The sequence below is a fragment of the Megalobrama amblycephala genome, linkage group LG9, assembly GCF_018812025.1.
Source record: "Megalobrama amblycephala isolate DHTTF-2021 linkage group LG9, ASM1881202v1, whole genome shotgun sequence".
NCBI lineage: Eukaryota > Metazoa > Chordata > Actinopteri > Cypriniformes > Xenocyprididae > Megalobrama > Megalobrama amblycephala.
In genome coordinates, this window is record NC_063052.1 from 33,079,137 (window position 1) to 33,091,451 (window position 12,315).

Consider the following 12,315-nt stretch of genomic DNA (forward strand, 5'->3'; position numbering starts at 1 on the left):
GCAACTAGTTAACCTTGTTTGCTTTTTATGTTAAATTATGTTAAATTTATGTTAACTGTGAAAATATATACATTCATATTTATACATTTACTCTGTATTTAAGTCTGAATTTAAAGTACAGTACTTTAGAATTTTATTCAACTGCACTCCATCTCAGTCGTTGTTTATGATGTTCAACCTAAGTTCTGTTGTAAACAGTTGTAAAGGTACTTTATGTAATGTATAGAACGATGTAGCCTATTTTAATGTAAAAATATTTAATTTACATGATGAAAAAATGATTGTATATGTTGTATATGTAAAATGTTTCATGTAAAATTATAAGTTGCATAAAAGAAATAAACAATGAACAGAACAATTCTTTTATTTACAGACGTGAACATGCGTAAAAAAATGATCGAACAGAAATTATAGTAATTAGAAATTACTCTGGCTCATTTACAAATAAATTACTTTACAAACATAATGTATAACTTATGCATTTCATTTTTAACTTACATCACAAAAATAAGCTGTACAGAAATTAGGCTGTTTCATTGACAAAGTGACATTTAAATAATATTTATATCAACACATTTTATGCACTGTATTCTGTTCTTGAGAAAAGTGGGGGGAAAGCGGACTTTGAAGTGCGATTCACCGCGGCGCGAGGAGGGATGACGTAATTCGAGAGCGACTTCAAGTGCACCCTCTCCGTTTCGCAGTGGAATGAAGCGCCGATTTCAAGACACTTCGCGGTCTACATTATCCCACAGTTCATTGCGCGCCAGTGACGACAGGAGTTCTGTGTGAATTCACATAAATGTAAGCAATGCCCCGTGTTCACCAATATCTAAATCAAACTGTAATATCTGGTTTTCATAAATACAGTATTTGTCTCTGAGATGGAGTGCAGTTGAATAAAATCCTAAAGTACTTTCAGACTTAAATACAGAATAAATGTAGAAATATGAATGTATATATTTTCACAGTTAACATAAATTTAACATAATTTAATATAAAAAAACAAGGTTAACTATTGCGAATGATATAAAACTAACATTACATAGTTTAACCATACATATTTTGGTCCAGTGTCCCGTCATCGCGGGCAGTGAAGCATGTCAAAACCCAATGAAAGTCATAAACTTTAAAATGCACACATAAACGTCAACTGTCAGCTGTCTGTCACACAGCCGATAGCCATGTAACGACGCTCGGCTCATTGTTGCCATGTCTGGGATTGGGATACTTATACACTTGTGCTGTGATTACACTACATTTGGGATGGTTTTGTTGCGCAGACCTGGCAACCCTCCACTCCAAAACCCCACCCCTTTCATGCACTTCGAAGTGCGCGGACCCTGAATTGGGACACAGCTATTGACACCACACTACAGGTGTGGCTTGCAAACTCAAAATACATCAGTTAGCATATATCTCAGTTTAAATAGATTGTTGTGTGTGGTGGCGGTGTGGAATGTTTAGATAACTATAAAAGAGTTAACATGTTCACTTTTCTATTAATATTTAGCTGTCAGATCTGTTTAAATGCTTCAGTTTGTTTTCATATTATAATATATTAAAACAAACTGAAGCATTTAAACTGATAAAATACTGTATATCAGTTTAAATCCTTCAGGATTATATTATATTTTATTATATTATATTATAATGTAAGCCTAATAAAAAAAATTGAGCTCAAGGGGATTGTTTATGGCTCCTTGCCACTAAAAATCTTGAAACTTCCTGGTATAGAAAATCTGGGAAATTCATAAGCAATAAACATGTAATTTTGATGGTTTAACACTGTCTGTTGCTAATAATTTACGGTACAAAAACACATTATGGTTGTCTTAAACCATCAGTGTAACTGCTCATATTATTATAAAGAATAACTGAATAACTGTCCTGCTGGAGATTTTTAAATTATTTTTAATAGAATTTCTTGGTAAAGACTGGTACTGTAACGAAGGCGGGACTCAGGTAGGGATCCAAATGCAAAGCTTTATTTACAGTGAGCGTTGTCATACAGGCAGGGTCAAACGGGAGCAAACGGGAACAACAAGGAACAGGCAGAATCGTAGTCAGGGTGCAGGCGATGGTCAGGACAGGCAGCAACGGGTCAACAAACAGGAAACAGGCAGGAACGGTAACACAGGACAGGCAGACAGGATATAACGCTTGGTAATGCAACACAGGGAAAACAAGACCTAGCAGTGAGGTGGTGTGTGTATGAGTCTTTTATAGTCCGTGTAATGAGCTGCAGCTGGGTGTGGTGATTAGTGATTAGTGTGAAGTGTGTGCAGGTGAGTGGCAGAGAGGATGATGGGAGATGTAGTCCGGGAACTGACAGGAACAGACGGTGATCATGACAGGTACAGTTTACACAACAATGTGAAAAAATCTCAAGAAACCTAAAATGTGCTTAATTTAGTGACTGAACTGCTTGTTTTCAAAAAATATGATTTAATATATCACTAAGTTACATCAAGGGTCAAATAAAATAGAAATGGCACATTAAAGTTAAAAGTTACAGTTGCATGATAAAAATTTTTTTTTTTTTTTTTTTTTTTTTGCGTGTTTACGTACACTGTACAGGTCTGATAGAGTGTTTTTGCTCAGGTGGCCAAAATGTGCGCTCAACAGAGAAAAATTTTGCTCAGCAAGAAAAAAAATTAGAGGGAACATTGCTGGAGCCTATCCCAGCATCTCAGGCCATAGACGAAAAAACACCCTGGACAGACTGCCAATCCATCACAGGGCTAACACACATAGACATACACCTTCACACAATTTAGTCTCCAGTTCACCTGTCCTGCAAGTCCTTAATTTAAACCGGAGTGCCCGGGAGAAACCCACACCAACACAGAACAGGGAAACTCCATATTTACCATCTCACCATCTTGAGTCAACCTGTGCGATAAATGCCACATGATTGAAACTATATATTAATTACTTACTATGCACTAGTAAAACATTATACTATAATATAATTAAACATCTGCCATTTATGTTGCTTACAAAAATGTTATTTAATCAGAAACATGGCTCTTCTTTGTTGCACACAGATGAGATCATGGAGAGGGTGGGACAAATTATGAAAAGATTCCCCAAAAACTCAGATCAAATAGATAAAGACAGCAGAAAGAAGGCAACCATTGGGATTTTTGGAACATCAGGAGAAGGGAAGAGCTCCCTATTAAGTGCAATATTGGGGAAAAAGTATCTACTGCCATCTGGTTGTTTTGGTGCCTGTACAGCCGTTGTTACTCAGGTGGAAGCCAATCTGACTGACTCCAACTACACTGCAGAGATTGAACTCTTCTCTAAAGAGGTTTCCTCATTTGTATTCATTTGAATATGCTTTTAATGAGAGTTCTAAAATATTATAAATATGTAAATAAATCAGACTGTAGGGAATAAAACCATACAAAGCCATATTTTTTCTTTATATTGTGTTTTGTGTGCCTCTGCAGGAGTGGGAAAAAGAGCTCAAAGATCTTTTCAGAGTTTTGTCGGATGAAAGTGAGGACAGGGATGATGACTTGTATGAAATTGCTGTAGAAAAGATCAATGCACTGTATGGAAATGATGCAGATGAGAAAACATTAGAAGAGCTCAAAAAAGATGATAAATTTGCTGAGATTGAAACTTTTTTGTCCACTAATGAGAAAAACAGTTTCTCAAAAAGTGATGTAAGTTTTAGACTGTTTACTATTTAACATATTATAAATTATACATTATTTGTGTTATATATAATGCATTCTTAAATTGCTTTTCAGCTAAGTAAATTAATTTTTTTTAACAGGTCAATGAATTTATCAACGATGTTGCAAGTTACATACAACACAGTGAGTCAAGTTCTGGTAACTGGTACTGGCCGCTTGTGAAAAGTGTGACGATCAAGATTCCAGATTGTCGTGAACTCCTGGAGCACATTGTGCTTGTTGATATTCCTGGATCTGGAGACTGCAATAAGATTAGAGATGATCTGTGGAAATCTGTAAATATATTACTACGATCCTTTCTAATGAACAGTTTGCCAGATTAACCACACAATAAATATATTATGCCATTAAGAACATGTCCCCTAACTCAGTGTTATACTTAAAATCCTATAGAAACTGAGAGAGTGCTCTTCTGTGTGGATTATTAGTTCTATCAATCGAGCAGTCACTGACAGTGGCCCTTGGGGGATTTTAAAGCACTGCACTGAAGAATTGGGACCAGGAGGAGAATGCAAAAGCATCAACTTTATCTGTACAAAGACTGATGAAATCGATCCAGGAGCCTATATTAGGTATTTTGTTAATATTACATAAAGGAAGTAAATCGCTGGGAAGTGGTATAATTTTAAGTCTAATTCTAATAATCTTGTATCTTTTGTGTAAAACAAATCAATACATGTTGTACCTTTTTAATATTCCTTTTTAGAGGTGCACGGATTCCTAAAAATCAAATCCCAGAAGACAAGGTTTGTTAAATTTATAGAAGAACTGTTCTAGCTCTATTTATGTAGTATTGCTCCTTTGTTTTCATAGACTAATATTAATTCTAGCTATCAGTTTCCCCTGTAAGTTTGTACTGCTGGTTCACTGAACTAATATTACTGTGACTACAATTTAACGGATGTAATAATTTACTGAGAGTAAAAAGATCAACCTCTGAATTAGATTTTACTATAAACCTATGTACAGCTTATGTGTGTGTGTTTTGTTTTTAATTATTCAGGATAAAAAAAAAAATTGCATAAGTCATAGAAATGAACATGCCAAGATGAAGGTCAAAGAAAAGTTTGAAAAATCTAAACTTAAGGTACTACTTTTTACCTAATTTTCTTATCATTACTTTTTCAAAAACTATATACGATGCAACTATATATAGAATATGATATATGGTTTTCTTCTAATTTTATTAATATTACTGTACTTTTTTCTTTTTAGAAAATATTCAGTTCTGACAATCAGTTTCAAGTTTTTACTGTAAGTTCCAATGCATTCTTTGACCATGATTTAAATCTGGATTCTAGTGAAACAGGTAAACTTTATTCTGTCTATTGCTTTCATTTGACCACTTTATTCATTTTAATTAATCTAAAGTTAAAATATTTTATAAAATGAGATAAAGCACTGACCAAATTATATTTATATCTAGAAATCCCTAAGCTGCAGGATGAACTGAGGACCCTTAACAAGAGCAGGAATCGAGAACTGGTCAGAGATTATGTCAATGAATCAAAGGCAACTTTGCTCTTAATCCACAGTGGTCAGCTGGACAAGAAAATGGTATTTAGATTTTAGTCAGATTTAAGAATTCCTAGAATTAGAGTGTATTTAGAATGCTGCCAATATGTATTATTCTGTAAATGACTGCTCAATGTCCTTTCATTCATAATTCTTGTATGGATGTTTTTTCAGATGGAAATGGAAGTCAAGGAATTAGAGAAGAACCTAGAGACGTCACTAAATGAACTGGACAAATATTTTGACAGCATTTATAGTGATCTGGAGCAGTGTCTCTCAAAGGGAGTGGACGATTCAGTGAAATCATGTGTTGATTCCACAACGGAATTGATAACTGTGAGTGTGATTAAAATGTTTTGCATAATGACCATTTTCTTGTCATTTTAACATGTTTTTTATTTTTTTTTTATTTATTTTTTTTGTCACTCAGAAAAAAGATGGAAGGGGGTTCCATAAACGCCTTGGAGCTTTGTGCAAGAACTACGGATGCTATTGGTCGAAAAATTGGGCCGATATTTTAGACCTGAACAAGACATTGGCCAAACATTTGCATGAATGCATTGATGATGATTTCAGTAAGATTTTTCCGTAAGTTTGGTTTTATCATTCCATTTCCACTCTTAGATTAAAATGAAATGAAAACTATTTACATTGCTTGTTGTTGTTTTTAGGGCATTAGCATGATCAAGTTAATTTTATATATTTAAGTATATTGTTGGCATTTTGTTTACAAATCATTAATATTATATTGAAGCATAAATTGGAGCAAAGCTTGTAAATGTGGGCCAACAGTAGATTGCATGTAAACCAGCAAATGAGAATGATGCCCAGAAGATACAGTTTGGGTTTAGTTTTGTTTGTGACAGATAATTTGTGCTAGATTAATTTGAGACCAAACGTTTTTTTTTTTTTTTTTTTTTTTTTAAGGGAACAACATGTTTGTTTCATGACATCTGTGTAGCACCCCAGATATGATTGGGTTTGTACTGGTACTCCTTCTAGTGATAGGTCACAAGTCCCCACTGAATCTTTTGTTCATGAGAGCCACATAGTTCTAAACTATAGCAATCAATGTAAAGGAAACATTGCATGGTTGGGGATTTGGCCATTCCCATCACTATTTCCTTCCAGAAATTCTTGTATCAGATTATCAAGGATTACAACAATGTTATGTCAAATGTTTTACAAATGGTTTTCTTTTTGGCTCTAGTGTGACTGAAACAACAGGGAAGTCAGTGCAGGAACAGATTGATAAGTTTAGTATCATCCACAGTCACTCTGCTAACCCCTCATCTCCCATGCAACACTTTGAAGACTTCATTAAAATTAAGGTGAGTTCAGTTGTCTTCTTGGGGACACTAATGGTTGTACGCCGGCCCTGGTCCTCCATGACTTTCTTTACTTCTGTTTAAATCTATGTGAATCTTCATTACTTATAATTAAGCAGGCTGTTTTTATAACCCAGTAAGCACTGGAATACAACAAACCAACGTTTAATGCAGGACTGAAGTAAGCAGGGACTTAATGTTTCAAGACTTTTCTGACTTTTCTTGTGTTTTTCCTCTTTTGGAAGGAAACAGAATTGACCACATTGCTCAAAAGATACATTGTTGACAGGAAGAAGCTCATCTACTCATCAATACAAGCAACCATTCAGAATGAAATGGCTTCTTGCTATAAAGGTATGTTAGAATTAAAGAGATAGTTCACCCAAAAATGAAAATTTTCCCATGATTTACTCACCCTCAAGCCATCCTACTATCTTCTTTCAAACACAATCTGAGACATATAAGATAATAAGATATATACCTGCTAACATAGGCGCCGATCCCATGGGTGCTGGGGGGCTAGAGCACCCATGGAAATGGTCGAGCACCCACGGAAAAATATGAGATATTCTCCATGGATTTTAACCAATCAAAAATCGATTGGAGCTTTCAGACAGTATCTTCACCTTTTTTAATAGTTTACTTAAGGCCGTTTCTATGGCAATATTTTAATGGCAAACGTCGAGAGTGCATCCAAGTGATGCGTGAGCACAAATGGCTCTGCTCTCAATCAGATACATGTGCACGCTCAAACTCTCCTTACATCAGATGTCAGCGAGAGCTAAGTTAGTCTCCAGACATGCACGTCAATCTATTGCTTGACTCTTTTTTTCCCAGGGAAATCACTAACAAAATGTACACAAACATGTCCCTGCTCTTAATATACAAACATTAATGAACTTTGAACTTTATGAGGAAAAAAACGATATGAGGGCAGATTCGAACCACTGATAATGAGAGCACGACTGACCTTATTAACAAAAATTCTACCACGCGACCATTAGGGAATACGAAAATTATGATGCAGATTTATCTATAATATAATATGGATGTAATGGGCGGCTGAAGGGTGGTGGTGGTGGTGGTGGTGGTGATGTGGGGCAGGGCACCCACCGGCAGAAACATAAATCGGCGCCTATGCCTGCTAACTTCCCTTATATAAAGGTGTTTGTTAATGAGTAATAAGTCATTTACAAATGCATAAATTAAATTAATATAAATTATTAATAAGCAGTTATAACTGCATGAATAAAAAGGGTGACTTTGACGCAATATCTGCCAAATAGTGAGCCGTTTTCAACTCACAAGTTATAAATGCTTAACAAATGTATTTATTCACACTTATTTAAATCAAAACCAGATTCCTGGTTTATTTCATGATGCAATAAAAAATGATCATAATTAGACTGAAGGGTGTTGTATTTGTAGTTTCATTTTTCTTATTTGTTGTATTTCTTCATTATTTGTGTACCAGAAGTTTCTGTCTTACCCATGATACCCTCCCAAAAGGTCGTGATGCCTATCCACAGCGGCGTTTAAAAACTGATTTCTTGTTTATCAGGATGAAATTCAAACTTTATGCAGCAGCACACACACCAAATATTAAAAATAAAAAGGATTACAATGTAAAAGATCATTATTGTGTGCATAAAGATGAAAATGCATTGGTGTATATTTCAAGTATACTTGAATATACTTATATAGTAATTGAATAATTACTACACAGACAAGTCTGAAGTCTATTCCCAGCATGTTTAAGCTGTTTTAACTGAAAGCAACTTGCACTGACATATCTTAAAATATGTCAATGCCATTGTTTTGTCTCAAGATGCACATCAGTTCTTCTTTTCTAAGGCACGTTTATAAAAGCTTCTTTAATGTCCCGATTGAACTAATTGGCCTAATCCTGGCTTGATCTAATCTCTGTCTATGAAACCAGAAACTCGCCAGTCTGATCTTCGTCAGAGGGTGTAATAAGTTGGCTAATACCTTTAGTCGGTTGCCTACTGCTCACTTGAACAAAAGTGTATTTTAATTTAGCCACTTCCATACAACTTGCTAAATCAGCGGTAAACAGAAATCAAAAGGTCTTCAGATGTAGTGCCTACTGCTCCTTCATTCATGTGCCTTCAGTTTGTTCTACCCTGGACACAGATTTACGGTAGCATTAGCCTCCCATAATTTACTGGTATTAATGATATCAGGAGAATCCAGAGTAAATCAAATATAACATTTTATTTGTCAGGTAAAAGTGTATCGTGTCAATTACACAAATAACCAATTAAAGACAATTCAGAAAAGATAAATGCATAACATCGATTACTCAAAGAAATGCATATACACACAGTGATCTCTGTGGGGGCCTCTGGCTACAGAAGATCCCCCCTAACTGCTTTGCTCTTTACCTTTTATACCAGGACCAGAACAAAAGGATCATAAATGTTTATTACACCAACACCTGTTTTGGGGGAGAGGAGAAGAGACACCACCCAAAAAGAGGACAGAATTTTCTTTAGTTTTCCATCTTCTTCATAATTCTAGTGACTGCTGTGAAATTGAGACCATTTTACCAATCGCACTGAGACATTTAAAATGATACCAAACATGAAAAGGGAAAAACAATAGATACACAAGTTACATTATATGTGTTGAATAACTTTCAGTCAGGGGGAAGGGAAGGTGTGTTTGTGTGTGTGTGTGTGTGGTGGGGGAGGCGTTGTCCTTTTGGAGTTAGGGAAAGGCGTTGCCCCTTGCTATTTCTCTGAGATCTTCTTCTCTAGGCGAGTTTTATTGTTTTATTGCAGGATGCTTGATCTCAGGTTTCGTTTAGCAGGAAAATCAAGCCTTACACCATATACTAAATAAAATTAACTTTAATTATACTTCATTTTTTTAAGGTAAAAAAAAACCCCAAAAACACCCAGCATGTAAAAAATTACATTACATTCATGAAACACACATCCAAGAATTGATTTATTTCCTTGTTCTGATGTGTTCTTCATGAGAAAGAAAAGGAATAAATACAGAGTGTTGCTTAATTTAGAAGCTGCAGCAGTGACTGGAACAGGATCCATGAAGAAAAGGCAAGAACTGCTAATAGCCAAAGTTGAAAATATAAAACAAGACATGTTCAACAAAGCGAAAATGGAAGTGCTTAACCAGTTGAATAACTTAAAGGTACGGATCTCAAATTCATTAAAGACAATCATGTATTTAGTTGTACAATGTCTAAAGTCAAATATTCTGTTGTTTTTTGTTTTGTAAAGCTGAACATATTGGATGCTCTTGAAAAAGAACTAAAGAAAGCAATAGAATACTCACAATCACAAACCAGCAAAATCATAAGAGAGGGTAAGAAAAAATGTCATCCTATTACATCACAGAAACAAGAGTTTGAACAAAGTCTTTTGCAATGTCAAGTATTGACTAATTAATCTCAATCGTTGTCATTTCTAGATGTCTCTGAATATATTGAACAGCTGGAGAGACTGTCAGATCAACTGTCTGATGGGCATCAAGCAAAAAGTAGCCCAAGAAAAACAGAAGAAACAAACACATAAACAATAAAGTGTAACACATTTTCAGTAAGTGTGTTCTTTAGTTTTACAACAAAAAAATTTATTTTATTTTTTTTACTTAAATTTATTTGTCCATGTTTTATTTTTTTCTATACATTTATTTGGTGGAAGATGTACTTAAGTTGTTAAATTTTAACAAATTTATCTGAACTTTGGGATTTATTGTAGGGTTGCATGAAACAAATTGTATGTTGATTTGTTGTTCTGTTCCCATTCAGTCGGTCACGTTCGACGTACGTCGGACAGACCGACGAATAGGAATCTCGCCAGAGAGGCCAATCTACTTCGAGTGTAACTAAACGAGCCAATGCACATTGGCATGCAATCATCTGCATCAGCTGCTCGCCTCGCAGCGCGGGTATATAATGAGCAGCAGGTGCGTTGCATCTTCAGCTTTTCGCTTCGGAGCCGAACTACTGAGCAAACACGGTGGTTTCTACGAGCGAGTGTTTGAAGACGGACTTCAACGAGCCAGCTCTCTCTCTGACTGCTCTTCTCGTCCGGTGCAGGAGGAACAGCACAGCAGCGGGGCCGATTTTTTCTTATTTGCTTTCGTTTTTGCCTTTTTTATTTGAGCAAAAAAAGCTGTGTATCAGCGTGAAGGCCGTTTTCACGGCTGGTGACGGTGCGCTTTAAGAGCGCTAAAAGGCTGTTCTTACAGCTGGTAAGAGCAGCGTCTGCAAAGAGAGTGCACACGACAGGCTGCACATTCCCTGTCTGTGCTGCAGCGGCTTTCCCCTGCGTGCTTCGGCACTGAGAGAGTTAGTCCCTGAAAGAGCTTACACGAGTAGTTCGCGTCTTTTTAAAGATGTCGTTCTACTTGTGTGCTGCTGGATGCGGTCGTTGCCTGGCGCCTCGGGATGGTCACCAACGCTGTATCGCGTGCTTGGGCTTAAGGCACGCTGAGGCGGCGTTTGTGGACGAGTCATGTACCCATTGTGGGAAGATGACCGTCTCGGAGTTGCGGTCTAGACTCCAGTTCCTGCAAAGGGGCGGAGTCCCAGTGCCGCTGCCTCGTTCCAATCCTCCTCAGAGGGTTGCTGCGGGCGGCGGCACTGGTGACCTGAGGATCACGGTGAGCGCGTTTCCTTCGGGGAACCAACCCCCTAGGAACCCTCATCCCTCCTGCACTCCGCAGCCAGTAGAGCTGCCGGGGGAGCGCAATGGACCACCCCAGAGGTGTGTACCATCCGTATCCTTCGGAGCTCCCCAAGACGACCGGATGTCGATCGCTGCATCGGAGGGTGAGCCTGACGCTTCTGGGGATGACGATTCGGCGCAGCTGCCTCCCTCGGGAGTGACAAGTGACTTCAGGAACTTCGTGCCGCGACGGACCTCGCGCTTCGTGCGACGAAGGTTACGGCGCGGTCAGTGGGTCGTGCGATGTCCACACTTGTGGTCCAGGAGCGCCATCTCTGGCTGTGTCTCGCGGACATGAGGGATACCGACAAGGTCAGGTTTCTTAATTCCCCCGTGTCCCAGACCGGCCTGTTCGGCGACGCGGTCGAGAACTTTGCCCAACAGTTCTCGACTGTACAAAAGCAGTCTGAGGCCATCAGTCACATCCTGCCGAGGCGGTCAGCTGCTGCTCCACCACCGCCCGCAGCACCTCAGACTGCCCGTCGCCGAGGGCGCCCCCCTGCGGCCGCCCCCGCTCCCGCGCCCCAGCAGCAGCAGCCTCCAGCTAAGCGGCGCCGTGGAGCCGGTCGCGGTCGGAGCGCCCAGCCCGTCCCGCCACCCCCCAAGAAGAAGGGTGGCAAGGCCAAGTCCAAGCGGCCCTAGGACGGGCGACCCGGAGATGGAGGGGACTGCTCTACAGGAGGTGGTGACCGCACCGCTCCTTCCCCCGGAGGAGGGCCGGGTGGAGAATCTTTTGTTTCCTTCTGTTTTTGTTCCGCCGCTGGCCCAGCAGCCAGCGGTACCCAAATTCTCAATAAAAGAGCAGTTTCCTCTATCTCCGGGTCCGAAGAGGGCTCGGAGAGCAGTGGGAGGGCAAGAACCTCACCACTCTCATCCCCCTCTTCTGTCGCCAGCGGACAGCAGCGAGCAGCAGGCAGTCAAAGCCTCGACTGCTCCCTCTGTCCACCCGTGGAAGCAGGTAAGTGTTGCACAGCACACTGTGACGCCGCTTCGGGCCGCCTCGCAGAGAGAGCCTCCCGGGCCGCGTCCCTGCGTTCCACCTCG

At 38.9% G+C, this 12,315-nt stretch overlaps 1 protein-coding gene across 1 annotated transcript; it reads left to right on the forward strand.

The window, feature by feature from the left end:
- The first annotated feature begins 3,035 nt into the window (after nucleotides 1-3,035).
- Nucleotides 3,036-10,332, forward strand: LOC125274610 (nuclear GTPase SLIP-GC-like). Its single transcript, XM_048200982.1, has 15 exons — nucleotides 3,036-3,316; nucleotides 3,459-3,677; nucleotides 3,791-3,985; nucleotides 4,104-4,282; nucleotides 4,417-4,456; nucleotides 4,714-4,797; nucleotides 4,926-5,019; nucleotides 5,137-5,267; nucleotides 5,400-5,561; nucleotides 5,656-5,813; nucleotides 6,436-6,556; nucleotides 6,799-6,907; nucleotides 9,597-9,730; nucleotides 9,820-9,904; nucleotides 10,010-10,332. The coding sequence occupies exons 1-15, from the start codon at nucleotides 3,059-3,061 to the stop codon at nucleotides 10,111-10,113; spliced, it is 2,073 nt and encodes a 690-aa protein (XP_048056939.1). The 5' UTR covers nucleotides 3,036-3,058; the 3' UTR covers nucleotides 10,114-10,332.
- Nucleotides 10,333-12,315: the final 1,983 nt, after the last annotated feature.

Bases quoted from the DNA above. Each gene is read 5' to 3' on its own strand.
- LOC125274610 (XM_048200982.1), top strand. From the start codon at position 3,059: ATGGAGAGGGTGGGACAAATTATGAAAAGATTCCCCAAAAACTCAGAT. The intron at 6,557-6,798 runs GTGAGTTCAGTT...CTCTTTTGGAAG, and splicing joins AAGACTTCATTAAAATTAAG to GAAACAGAATTGACCACATT. The intron at 6,908-9,596 runs GTATGTTAGAAT...TGCTTAATTTAG, and splicing joins AATGGCTTCTTGCTATAAAG to AAGCTGCAGCAGTGACTGGA.